The sequence below is a fragment of the Manacus candei genome, unplaced genomic scaffold, assembly GCF_025592945.1.
Source record: "Manacus candei isolate 608988 ecotype Guabito, Panama unplaced genomic scaffold, ASM2559294v1 h1tg000025l, whole genome shotgun sequence".
Classification (NCBI taxonomy): domain Eukaryota; kingdom Metazoa; phylum Chordata; class Aves; order Passeriformes; family Pipridae; genus Manacus; species Manacus candei.
The window spans coordinates 3,297,642-3,310,906 of record NW_026138073.1 but is presented as its reverse complement, the minus strand read 5'-3'; the positions used below and the strand labels follow the sequence as shown (position 1 = coordinate 3,310,906).

Below are 13,265 nucleotides of genomic sequence, written 5' to 3'. Positions count from 1 at the left end.
TCTTTTTAGTGTGACTGTAGGAAAAAGAAAATTGAAATATTAGATCTCACTTGAATTAAAGAATGACAAGAGGAAAACCATTACTTCATTAAAGAGAAAACAAGTTAAACTCAGGAAAATGTACCCTATGAAAAAGTTTCTCTGAAAGTAAATGTAATTCTGAAAAAATATGTCAGTTTGAAGACATGTTAGACACATGACTATCTATCAGCACAGGAAGAAAAACACAATTTCAGTCTGTGATCTTTTTTGCAATAGTAGAAGAAATTATCCTTCCTCTGGGGGTGGGCGGGGCAGGAAGAGTAAGATTTGGGGCAATCTTTTGTAAATCTGTGTGGCTGTCCCACAGCCTGCACGACCCTTCTGGCCCATGGCCATTTGCAAAGGGGAGTGTATTTTATTTAAATCAGCTGGGGGGGGTTATTTGAATATTTTTAGTTAAATAAACTCACCTCATAGCCCAGTAACCTCCCATTGCTCATCTTCCAGGGAATGGGTGCCCAGGAGACCTCGATGGCCGAGGAGGACAGGCTGGTGGCAGACACTCCAGAGGGGGCTGTGCTGGGCTCTGCATTGGGAAACCAAGGAAGGAGAGGTGACAAACAGAACTGAGGACTGTGCAAATAAACATGTGAACAGAAGATCTCATTTCTATGAACTGTTGCTGTTCTCTGATGGAACAGCTCACAGTAAATATTTGGGAGCAACTCAATCCTGTACCTTCTTCAGCTGAAAAAACCGTGGTGACTGAACTGAAGGGCCCTTCTCCTTTATTGTTATAGACACCAACTTTGACTTCATAGGGTGAAAAGGGCAAGATGCTTTCATTCCTGAACACGTATTTTGGGGTGTCAGGGGAGGTGACCACAGTCTGTATCCACGTTGTCGTGCCAGAGGGGCGGAAAGCAACGACGTAGCCAAAGCCTTCTCCGTTCTGTAATTCCTCAGGGATGGGCTGTGAGAAAAGCAACAGACAGAAATCTGTGATGCCACACACAGCACTGGGTATGTTTTGCAGGAATCAAGTGCCAACAGACTTATGTACATGACTGCAACCAGGTTCTGGCACTGCCTTTGGCATCGTTCCGTCAGCCAATTAACTCTGGTACAGCAGAGCAAAATGTGTTCCCCTGAACCTATTTTAAGATTTGCACTTCAAGAAGAGAATAATTTTCAGGTATAATCTTTGTCTTCCACTAAGTATTCTGCTTTAAGACACTCTCCAGTAAATAAATTTTTTTTCATCAATCCACAGTTCATAAAAAATGAATAATTGCTCAGTCAGCTATTGCACAATCCAATACTACCTGAGTACAGTAGCTTAAAGCTTCCTCTCATGTATGATTAGATAACCACACAGAGTAAGCACTGTTAGTAACAGAATATTAACATTTTTTTAAATCTTTAAGAAGGGGATATATGATATAAACCAGTAGGTGAGTGTGTTGGTTAGCACATGCATCCAGAGTTAATGGTAGGAAAGCAAGAACTGCAAATTTGCACTGTAAAGCCTAATTCTTTGGCTTAACCTTCCCCCCCCTCCTCTTGCCCTGTCCTCCTGGCCCTTTTTAGCATTAACATTTGTTTGAGAACAGAAGCAACCCCAGCCAAACTAACTAAATTTCCCAGGCATTGCCACCCAGCACAGCGACACGTGGCAGCAAGGGAGGGAAGGCAAACGTGCAGAGCTCACATCACACACGGCACCAAGCACAGACACATCCCAGAGGAGAAGCTGCTGCAGCCAGGGAAATTCAGCTCTGAAGAGTTTGAATGGGAACAATCACTCTCTGAAGAAAACTGCTTGCCAGCAAACTTACATCCCACGTTATGACCAGCTCAGACCTGCTGCCTCCTCCCCCACTGACCTCAGAGGGGGGAATTTCGGGAACTGTGGAAAGGAAACATAGAGCTGTCTGCACAGTGTAGAGACAAGAGACCACGTCACATTAACCTCATGCAATTTAACCCAGTTGTATTCATGTTCCTCGTGCAATCAGGGTAAATGCTGTTGGGACAGGATGGGCAGTCCTGGAAAGCCCCAGCCCTGTCCCACATTCACCCTCCTGTTTCCCATTCCTGGGCCAGCCTGAGGTTTCTCTGAGCACCTAAAGAGCTCACGGACTACAGCATGTCTGCTGTGTTCATGAATTCTAAAAACTGCAGACATGCTTCATTTCTTTAATAGGGTTAACTTATAGAATCACAGAATGGCCTGAGTTGGAAGGGACCTTAAAGATCATCTTGTTCCAACCACACTTCTGTGGACAGGGACACCTTCCACTAGACCAGGTTGCACAGAGCTCCATCCAGCCTGGTCTTGAATACTTTCAGCGATGTTATCCAGATAAACTGGGCAATGGCCTTATTCCAAGTTAACTGGGGTTTTAATTGATGGGTTCTTCTGAGCCTTGTGCTTGTTACATGGAAAGTGTACACTGATCAAACACCATGAATGAAAAATCCCTGTCAAAATTAAACTCTTTCCATCCATTAATACCTTCAGACTCTGCAGCACTGCCTGAACTGGCAGCTTTTGGCATACTAAATACAGTTTAAATGGATTTAAATGTTAGGCTTCTGTGATGTTCAGTAATGCAACACAAATTGTCCCACAGCTAAATGAAAAAAAACTGGACAAACTAGTTATAGGCTTTTATATCCAATGGCAATTCCAAGCTTGTTTGCAAAGAGCCAAAGATATGAACATGCCCTTTTTTTGCTAACATTCAAGATTCTTGAATTAAAAACAAAGAGAAGAACCCACTAACCTGCCTCTTCAGTTCTTACTTTTTCTGAGGGCAAACTAGGTTCTCCACCTCCTATTTTGTTAGTGGCAACTACACGGAATTCATATTCAACCCAAGGATTTAAATCCACCACTGTGGTTGTGAACGTTTTCCCGTCGATCACATCTGGAACTATTAAACAGAAAGAAAAAAAAAAAAAAGGGAAACTAAGGACATGGTGTCCCTGGTCAAAAACATTCCAGCAGAACCGTCACAAGAACTGTGTTTACCTGTTGTGGCTCTCTGCCATCCCACTGAGAAGGGTGTCCTGGCCTGGATGGTGTAGGTGGTCACTGGGCTGTGATTATCTGTCCCTTCCTGCCAGGAGATCTGAGCTGTGGTATCAGTTATTTCATCCACTCTCACGTGTTCAGGGGGCCCAGGTGAGCCTACAATCAGAATGAAAAAAACAGGCAGTGTTTTGTGAAGCCAGAGCCCTGGAAGTCACTACCAGCAGTATGGATTCCCACTCTGTCAGCACCGTGGGAGGAAGGAAACAATTGAGCTTGGAATAGGAACACTTGTAATTATTGTTTTACATTCACTAAACTTAACTCTGATCGTTTCAACCTGAAATACTCTCAACTGCAGAACAGATGACTGGGGTTTGGTTTTTTACCAAGAACCTTTGTTCAGCACCATCCCTCTGTCTTTTCCCTTTAGTCCTAAATGTCCTCCTTTAATCTACTAATACATCTCTGTAGTTTGCCAATTTGTTACCTACAGCTGTTTTACTGTACAGTACACTGGAACAATTTTTCAGCCCAACATCTGACCAGCAATCCAAGTAGCAATTCAGTCAGACAAGCTTTCTGCTGCCTTCTGGAAAATCCTCATTCTGGGCATCCTGGCAAAAATGCTGGGTTTTGTCTCATCTGCACCAGCAAAGGGGGTTGAAATGACTAACAGTACACTGACAAGGGGAAAATATCTGACATATTTTAAAAATATACTGAGTAAGTGCTGATCACATAATGTGCTTTCCTAGATCAAAGCTTTTTCCCTGTAATAAATGTAGCTGTAACAGCAGCAAAGAAAGCTACAGTTCTGGCTCAACTGTGAACATTCCAGCTCTGAATGAAAAGGAATAAGCCTCCATTATATGCTTTAGACTCCAGCATGTCCCTAGGACAAAGCCTCTCCTGGGCTCTGCCAGCAGTTGCCCATTTCACAGGAAGGATTCTGGAGTCCCAAACGCTTCAGTTTGCAGAGGCAGCAACTCACAACTGGCTCACAGCTGCCAGTGAGTTCCCTCTTGTCAGTGGCTTGAAGGACTGTCAGTGAGAGAAGATGTGAAGTCAATATTATAACCTCCAGCTCTTAATTTCTCTGGGAACAAATTAGGCTCCATCCCAAAATTGAGCTGTAATTCTCCCTAACTGCAAGGCAGAATGACATAATTCAAGCCACAGTCATTCATCACCTAATTCAAGTCATGGATTGGGTTTGTAATCTACAACACCAGTTGTTTCTGTAATCTGCAATATAAAAAAAAAAGGAAGAAAATATGATTAATAGGAGCTGAAGCTGGAAGGTACCTCGGACGATCAGGTCGGCTGCAGATGCCACACTGTCCACCTCTGTCTTCACCATACAAACATACTTCCCACTGTGTTTCAGCTGGATGTTTCTAATCATTAAATCCCCTGATGCACTCTGTGGAAACACAAAGTTCTTGTTAATGTAAATATACTACCTCTGCAGTTTAATATTAAGATTGTATTTGTAAAGGGAAATCAACGAAAAATGTCAAATTGCTCAAGAAGTGCGTAGCAGACACTGTCCAGGACAGCAAGTTACTGCTCCATGCTCGTTGTCTGTGAGCATTTTCCTACCAAACACAGGATGATGTCCCTCTTTTTGGGATAATTAAGCTACACCATGGTGAGCTCGGAGTGGGAACACACCTCCTGCTCTCAGGAACCATCAATAACATCAGTGCCCTGTGACAGACCAACCATTTGTCTCAAAGCCCCAAGAAAGGGAAAAACAAGCTTTCTATGGCCATGAACCAATCTGACTTCTATACAGGCTTTATGGAATTTATAGCTAGAATTTATAAGCCAAGTTATGACAGATTTTTAAGGAACGTGTAAATGACAAAGCTGAATTTGGGCCATTCTACAGGTTATTGTGAGCACACTTTCATTTAAAGCTTGGGTTAAATTTCCCATTTTGCAAGCCTAAGGTCTGTCTATTCTTTGTTCTTCACTGAATATTTAATCTTTAGGTTTTTCTCCCCCGTTGTTCTCTCTCTTATCATAGTATGTGGCTGATATCCTGAGTCACAGGAAACACACACAGAACTTGAGTAGTAACTGTAACTTCAAATCATCTCAGGGCTCCTTGTAAAATATTTGTTTTCTACATCACTGAGCAGAGAACTTGATACTAAACCACTGGCAGTGTCCCTTAGAAAAAAATCTCCTCTTTGTGTCAGCTGAATTACTGCTTTAACCTCATTCACAAGGTATTTTCCATGTGAAAAACCTCTTAGACGGATTTGGATTTCTGAAAGCTTTATATTTAAATTTTCTGGAGAAAAAATTTTCTGGACAGAGCCCTACTTTGTGTGTATTTGCAGCTACTCTGGCCACACGACTGATTCCTGGGCACACAGCACTTTGGGAGAAAGGGAAAGACATGATTTTTAAGTTTATTTTAATCTTAGGGGAAAAAAATTTAACCTTTCCAAATGTTTGGTTATTTTTCTTTGTTTCAGCATTACAATGTCTCAATTCTTTATTCAACAGAAGCTGAAACCAATTGCCTGATTCCCTTCCATGTGTGTGCTTGGTCTTCTGTGAAAGCACAGATGGAAGTTGTTTGCAGGACAATTCAGTGCTGATTGCTTACAATAAATTAAAAGTTGGGTTAAAAGCAATCTAAAATCCATCTACTTGATTTGAAGTGGATATTCAGGGAATGCCCAACATCAGCAATGAATACAAGCAAATCACGTTCTGCACAAACTTATTTTAGCAAACTCAGTTTAAGGCATCTCCACAAAGGAGGCTGCCAAACAGAATAGTTTTGCTTGACATGAAAGGCACCAAAATATTAATGCTGCATTTAAAATATTTGTGGATATTTTGGGGAAGAATCTCAAGGTACTAGGGGGAACATAGAAATTTGCAGCAGGAAAAAGCTCCCCCCATTTCCATCAGGGTATCTGCATTCCTCCCTGCTCAGATTAAACCTTTGTCAGTGGGGACTAGCCCAGGTCATCTTCCTTTCCCCCTAATACATGGAATATTAGAAATAAAGAGTATTCCATGCAGGAGGAACAACTTCTGGAATTGCTTTTGCTTCTCTCAGCTGCAGAACAGCCCCAGCCATTGCTGAGTGATACCCAGTTTAGAGGTAAGACTGCTCAAAATCTGGGCATCTGCTTGGTCTGCCATGCTCTCTGTATAAATCACCTAACAAAAAAAAACCCAAACCAGCAGTCAGCCAGCCTTGCATCCCATAGTTTTCTAACCATCTGGAAGACCAGGTGGTGATCCTGTAACATCCCACTAACTACAATGCTGGAGACCTCAGGCAGGTGTGACAGGGACCTCCCAGACATCATTACACAGAAATCTATCTATTAGAAAAATTATTTTCCAACCAAGAAAGCTGAAGTTATTTTTTGCAATGATATTTTCATTTAGCAAATACACACTGCAACTATTGGAAGGCTCGGACATATTTAGGCTTATTTATTTACCACGACCTGCATGCAACTCCAGATGAAATTATTCCACTATATAATGGACCTAAATGTGATACAAAGCCCATAAAATATTCCTGTGGATCTCCTGGATATCTATGAAGTCTTCTACTGAAGAGCTTAAATCCCTCTCTACACAAACACAAACTTTAAAAAAGCCCACCCTAAATGTCTCTATTCCATAAAAAACACTATGCCCTTTACGACAAATTTTCAAGTATAATGTTCTAGATTCAGAATTCTGAGTTAGCCAATACTCACCCTGGATTTTTCTTCAGCACTGACAGAGCATGTTTTGTGAAAAAAACCACTATATTTTTTTAATGCTTTATTTCCTCAGAGACATTAAAGTAAGGCTTTGATTTGGAATTATGCCTGTGCAAGAGAAGGAACTTCCTATTTTTATACATTGAAAAAAGACAATAAGTCAGTCTACACCTGTAAGGCAAATGAAGAGAAGGTGTTCTCAGCTTACCCCTCCAACCTTCTCAAAGTGGGAAGCATCTCTCTTGAAGTCAGTGAGGGTTCCATTGAAGTACCAGGTGAAGGTGATGTCCAGGATGGGATCGTGCTGAACCTGGCACGGCAGCACCACGCTCTCCCCTACGGTGACATCCATGTTGGAAGGTGCCAAGGTGATCCTGGTTGGCTCTGTGGAGAGCAGGAATATTGGTTAGTGGATTCCTGTCCTGCTGAGCTTTGCTTGCTCCTGCTATTCCACCCGGTGACTGACAGTGCAGCCGGGCTGGAAATGCCGCTGTCGGAGCGTTGTGTCCACGCACATTGATGAGTGGGAGCTGCCTGACACTGGAAAGGTGAATTTTAACCTGCTGTGTGCAAACCAACACACTTCACAAAGCCAAACCACTGCCACACACAGCCATTCAAGACATGTGTGCCTCTCAGCTTTGTGTCTCTCAGCTTCGTGCCTCCAAAACACTCCTGTTTCGGAGCAAGAAGCAGCAGCAGCAGCCACTGGGAAGATGAAGAGGTGGGAGTAAAAAAGGAGCTAATAAAGTCCAGAAACTAGGGCAAATCCAGATAAGGAAGATTGCATTGGATATTTAGGTCCATACATCATATAAAATGTAAACAGTGCCATTAAGAATAGCTGCTTGCTATTCCAGACTCATATTACTGGAGAAAAATGTCAACTACTGTAAATACCGTAAAAATAATATTTAATTCTAGGAATTTTGTATATAATTCTATTAATTCCATATAAAGGGACATGAATCACTTAGAATTATCTGATATCCCAGTCCATTACATATCCTGTATATCTCTTAGGTCCAAACAGAATTATTTTGTTCAGTGAATTAACAGCTTCACATTTCCAGTCTGTGCTCCTGAGTTTGGAAAATTTTTCAGATATTCAAATCTTTGAAAAAGAATGTTATGAGAAAACACATTCTTCAGATAAACTTCACAAACCACTGGTTCTTTTAATACATTATCTCAGCCAGCAATGGATGACTTGGAGGAAGGGGCAAGACCCCTTTTAACAATTCTGTGTGCAATTTGCTTTTGACTTTAAATTTTATTTGCTTGTGGAGTCCCTGAATGCTCCCCTGAAGCTGGAGTTTCTACCACATCTTTTTCCACAAGCAAACAGCACACAGACTTCCTTTGGGCTAAACAGATTTTCAACTGGAATATAAAATTACCTCAAACACTTTTTGATTAACATTTTTTTTTCCATAGCAGACTTAAAAAAGCCCAAGAACTTAAAAGCATAATTGCACTGTTTAGTATTTAGGCAAGTGAGAGAAGGGAGGAAAGTGTTCAGAACTCCCTCACATCTGAGAATATCTTTGTGAAAGACAGAAAATCCCTCAGTCTCTTTCCTCTCAATAAAAGAGCTGTAACAAATATCCTTTTACCTTTACAGATTGTTAAATGTAAAACTTCTCATATTCTTTACATTCCACGACATTTAGTAATTTGTCAATAAGCAAACTCAGATTCCTGTCACAGAGTTTGCAATTCCAAGTCCCTTCCCACAGACCCTCCATCCCAGTTCACCCACCAGTAACTATTAAGTTTGTTGAGCCACTGGCTGTTCCAAACTGGTTTGCTGCCAGGCACGTGTAGGTTCCAGCATCCACTTTGGTCACATTGGCTATTCTTAGTCCTCCATCCTTTAACAGCACGATTCTAAAGAATTATGAAGAGATTTTAAAATTTTAGAATACTCTGTTGTTACTTCAGATATATTAAATTGCATCAGAAGAAAATGAACTCTATTCCAGCTGAAACCAGGGCAATTACCAACCTGGTGCTTGAACACTTTACGACTATTCACTGACAATATACAACAAATTTGAACCCATCCATGTATTACTGGTTTTGGACATCAGCAAAAACAATGTTTTAGAGATGTATGTAGGGGGGATGTGTGTGTGTGTGTCTGTGAGAGAGACAGAAATCCCACATTAACTCCATCTTTTTCAGCTACACCAACTGAAACTAGAATAACCTTCAACTGTTAAGTTTTTTACCTCATGCAGCCTTGAACAGCAACTTTGAAATGATTGTCTCTCACTACCATAATGACACAACAGGATTTTTCAAAAGATTCCTTCGTGGAAGGACTTGCAGGAAAGGAAATTCCCTTCACCCCACACAACCTCCACCAGTGAGAGCCATGCCCAATGGACAGACAAATGCAACAAGCAGAAAGGTGCTCAGAAAAGATGTGGACAAGAGAAGATCCACAGTAATACACAGACAGAAGGGCAGAGATTATTTCCTTGACAGCAGCACTGGAGGGGTGCACAGCTAAGGATGATTTGCCTCCCTCTTTGCCCATGTCTAGTCCTCCCATCTATCATATCCTCAGCTGCAGGGGCTTCTACCAAGTCTCCTGAGGACAACCTGAAGCAGTTGTACAACAAACTGCATATAAAATGTCCAGAATAATTAACAAAAGGTTCCTGATACATCCGAGTCAAGAGCTTCAGAGCTCCTCTCTCAGATCCCACCAACCCATTTCAGAGGCACCAGATGAACCTCAGTGAGACCACTCTGTTGGCTCCCTAAGCACCTCAGCAAGATGGTGTTTGGAAATGCCCCAAACACCCACATGGAGCTACAGAAAATCAACAGAACAGCAAACAACAACATTCCAACCTCTCACTGCAGCAGTTGGAGTCTTGCACAGTTTTCAGTGTAAGTATCAGCTGAGAAGGCAGCAAATGTCATGAAACTTAGCACAGAAGAGTTGTGAGGATTTTGCCTGCATGTGCTTCATTATTAACCTGCTTCTTCATTCAGTACAAAATTAATTAATTACACATGCTTGCTGCTCTTTTTATTTTTAACACACTTGAGGTAAAACAGTATCAATGGATCTCCATAATTTCTCCCAGCTGAGTTCAGTTCTCTCTGGTTAAAAACCTATTACAGAAAGATGGGGAATTCTGCTGTGTTAAGTGGAAACTGGAATCACTACTATTCCTCATGAAACTTGTCCCGAGCATGGGATAAGACCTCTACAACTACCTCAAAGGGGGCTGTAGTGAAGTGAGTGTCAGCTTCTTCTCCAAGGTAACAAGTGGCAGGATGAGAGGAAACAGCTTCAAGCTGGGCCAGGGAAGGTTTAGATTGGATATTAGGGAAATTTTCTTCATGGAAAGGGTTGTGCCCACATGCCCTGGGCACAGGCAGCCCAGGGAAGTGGTGAAATCACCATCCTTGGAAGTTTTAAACCATGGGGATGTGGCACTTGGGGACATGGCTGAGTGGTGAACAAGGTGGTGGTTTGACACTTGGACTTGATGATCTTAGAGGTCTTTTCCAGCTCCACAATCCTATGATTCTGTAAGCAGGATGCTCACTTGAGCAAACAGGTCCCTGGCTCTCCTGGCATTCACACCAACAGCTCAGTGGGAGCAATTCTCCCTGTGCAGCTCCACACTTGGGACAGTGGCTGAGGAGGGGCAATCCAAGCTGGAAACCACAGCTTTGGCTCCAGGCAAACCTGTCCAGGCTTTCAGCACTGAGGGCAGGCACAGCTAAGACACTCCTCGGATTTAATTATGCTGGCAAAATAAACGTTGGCCCCTAAAAGGTGTAGCTTCAGTGAGCTGCACCATCATTCATTATTTATAGTCATTTATAGTATAAATAATACACAGCTACAATGGTATTTTTAAAAAGAGCAATTCAGCTGAATCTGTATTTCAGAGAATAACTCAGTGGGTAAATAAGGGCAACAGAGCACAACTGGAGTCTGATGGGTTCAGTGATCTTATCCTTCACCCTTATCTTGTCTGACCCCAAAACCACATTCCCAGTCCCAGATCACGGAGGTGTCACCCCACCAGGGCTCTGTGGTTACACTGCCCCTCTCCTTTAACAGCACGTTCACCTAATCCTCAAAGCCATGTGGAGACTGTATTTTAAACGTCTGAAAGCAGAAACCTGGATCCTTCCACAGCTGCACTGCTCTAACATAATTTCAGAAATCATAATGTAGAAATAAGTGCAACTTTTAATTGTTTGTTTGTTTTTTTTTCCTTAATTATTTCAAATTGCATTTTAGATTTCCTTAAAAAAACGGAGCTGCAACATCCAAGTCTGCAGCTGAGATACTTCCTTTGGGCAAAGGTGGGACAATAATGAAATCAGCAGATGCAAATGACAGGAGACAACAAGTCACCCTGTTAGAAGGACAGACAAAAGCATCTTACTGGGGTGAGAAATGGACCTATAAATAGATGGTTTAATCTTCTTCCCTTTGGAAGTAAAGAACTTTGAATCCTCCAAAGCATCCTGAGGTACCTCAGCCAGTGTGGTGGCATTTGGAGCACATTCCTAAGGAGGATGGGCTCCATCCACTGACCTCCCTGAGGCTTATTAACTTGTTTTGCAAAATTCCCAAGTCATATTTGGCTGCACTTTATGTTAGATGGAACATTTTAAATTAATTAAATTGGACCATATGGTTTATAGGTGTTTTAAATGTGTTAAAGACATGAGTAATACATTTTATAGGTAATTAGAATGACATTAAAAAAAAAAGGTGTTAAAATATATCAATTATGGTTGCAAGCAAGCCAGTGAGTTGCATTTTCTAGCTAAGGCTTGTGTTGCTTCATCTACTTTGAAGCACTTCCCAGTAGAAAAAATACAACTAAATAAAACCCAAGTGTTGACAAAGTCTAAGATCAAACAAAGGAAAAAGCAGGATCAGGGAATAAACCTGAGAATGTCTATTGTTTAATTAAAACAAATCACTTTTAGAGTGCTCTGAGCTATTTGCAAGTCTAGCTTGCCTAAAATAATTAAGCAGTAGGCTTATTAAAACCCAGATATAATTAAGAATCAAGTTTTTTTCCCAGAGTTGAAAAAAAAAAAAAAAGGCAAACACAACACCAAAAAATCAATTTGAGAAAGATATGATAGTCAAAATAAAATCTTTAGCTGGTAATTTAGAAAAGAGAAACTTTTTACTTTTTCAATTACAAAACAGTAAGTGCAGTGTAGAGCCTAAGGAAACCCTAAATCCAAAACCAGCTCTACCCCCCCTGCTGAAACATTAAGACAAAACGAAGCTTTCATTTTACTGAAACACACTAAACACACTAAAACAACTCTACAAGGGCTGGCCTATGGCCAGGAAGAGACCTGGATCCCTGACACAAAACCAGAACACATCCTTTGGCATTCCCGGGATCTACAAGTGTTTTTCCAACATATTTTGCTCAAGGCCAGCAGTTTTCAAAGTGAATTCCATTTCTACAGCCTGCACCCTTTTGATGCCCTGGCAGATGGCACAAACCTTTCTCCCTGCAGGACAGAGAGAAGGGGTGGAGTGAACGCTCTGGCACATTCCACGTGCACAACAGGAGATGGATTCAGGACCTGTCTGGCCATGGGATCAAAGCATCATTGACAAAACCATCCCCTCTCGCTTGCTCTTGAGAAAAACTGTGGGGAATTGATCTTGGCAAAGGGTCTTTTTGTTTTCCAATAGTCAAAGGATGGCATAAAAACCCAGCAACTAAACAAACCTGGACTCACAGCCACGGTCTGTGACCGAGGTCAACAGAATGGGGACAAGGATCAACCACTTCAGGACTTGGGGTTCCTGACCTGAGAGCCTCATGGTGGTAAAATTATTGCCACTGAAACTCGCTGTCATTAATGAAACTGTTAATGAATGCAAATTGCTTCATCTTCCCAAGACAATGCTTTATTACTAAAATAACAGACATAATCAAACTAAGGAATTGCTGCCTTTTTCATTTGTCACATTATTCAGGAAAAAAGCCAACTATTTTAGATCCTCATTGATATGATAATAAACATGAACATACTCCTTTCTAGTTCATAACACTTCAGTACAAAAGAACAGTGGAAAAATGGGTCAGAACTGTCTTTTTATATATCAATCAAATTCCAACTAAATTAAACCAGATTAATTAACAGGAAAGTCAGCAGAAAAAAATTTTATTTAAGTACCAGTAAGTAAATGCTTTACTTTCCACATCACAGCATTTCCAACTGTAACACAAAATGAAATAAAAATACTTAATTCAAAATTGTAGGGAAGATAAACCGAGTAACTGATACTTCTGAGAATCATGCAACTTTTTATCAGGAATTATTTCTTTCCTCCCTTAATTTGACATCCTTCTGCATGTTACCCTACGCTTTCACTTCTCTCTGCATTCCACTGCTCTTTACTGTTTAGCTCTCTTTATTCAAGATATAAAAAAAAAAAAAATCACATACTTTGCAAAATTAACAAGAAA

At 41.1% G+C, this 13,265-nt stretch overlaps 1 protein-coding gene and 1 long non-coding RNA gene across 2 annotated transcripts in view; one reads left to right on the top strand and one right to left on the bottom strand.

Annotated features, from left to right (window-relative positions):
* LOC127471618 (uncharacterized) overlaps window positions 1-569 on the top strand; it is a 189,786-nt gene extending 189,217 nt beyond the window's left edge. Inside the window, exon 12 of the long non-coding RNA XR_007904699.1 lies at window positions 490-569. This is a non-coding gene — a long non-coding RNA (uncharacterized LOC127471618). The remainder of the gene's footprint in view (window positions 1-489) is intronic.
* LOC127471584 (contactin-3-like) overlaps window positions 1-13,265 on the bottom strand; it is a 102,977-nt gene that overhangs the window by 7,347 nt on the left and 82,365 nt on the right. The window contains exons 10-17 of the mRNA XM_051788650.1: window positions 8,534-8,661; window positions 6,980-7,155; window positions 4,328-4,445; window positions 3,020-3,178; window positions 2,772-2,921; window positions 1,821-1,891; window positions 721-955; window positions 453-568 (exon numbers count right to left, since the gene is read on the bottom strand). Of these exons, the coding sequence (XP_051644610.1) occupies window positions 453-568; window positions 721-955; window positions 1,821-1,891; window positions 2,772-2,921; window positions 3,020-3,178; window positions 4,328-4,445; window positions 6,980-7,155; window positions 8,534-8,661 (1,153 nt within the window). The remainder of the gene's footprint in view (window positions 1-452; window positions 569-720; window positions 956-1,820; window positions 1,892-2,771; window positions 2,922-3,019; window positions 3,179-4,327; window positions 4,446-6,979; window positions 7,156-8,533; window positions 8,662-13,265) is intronic.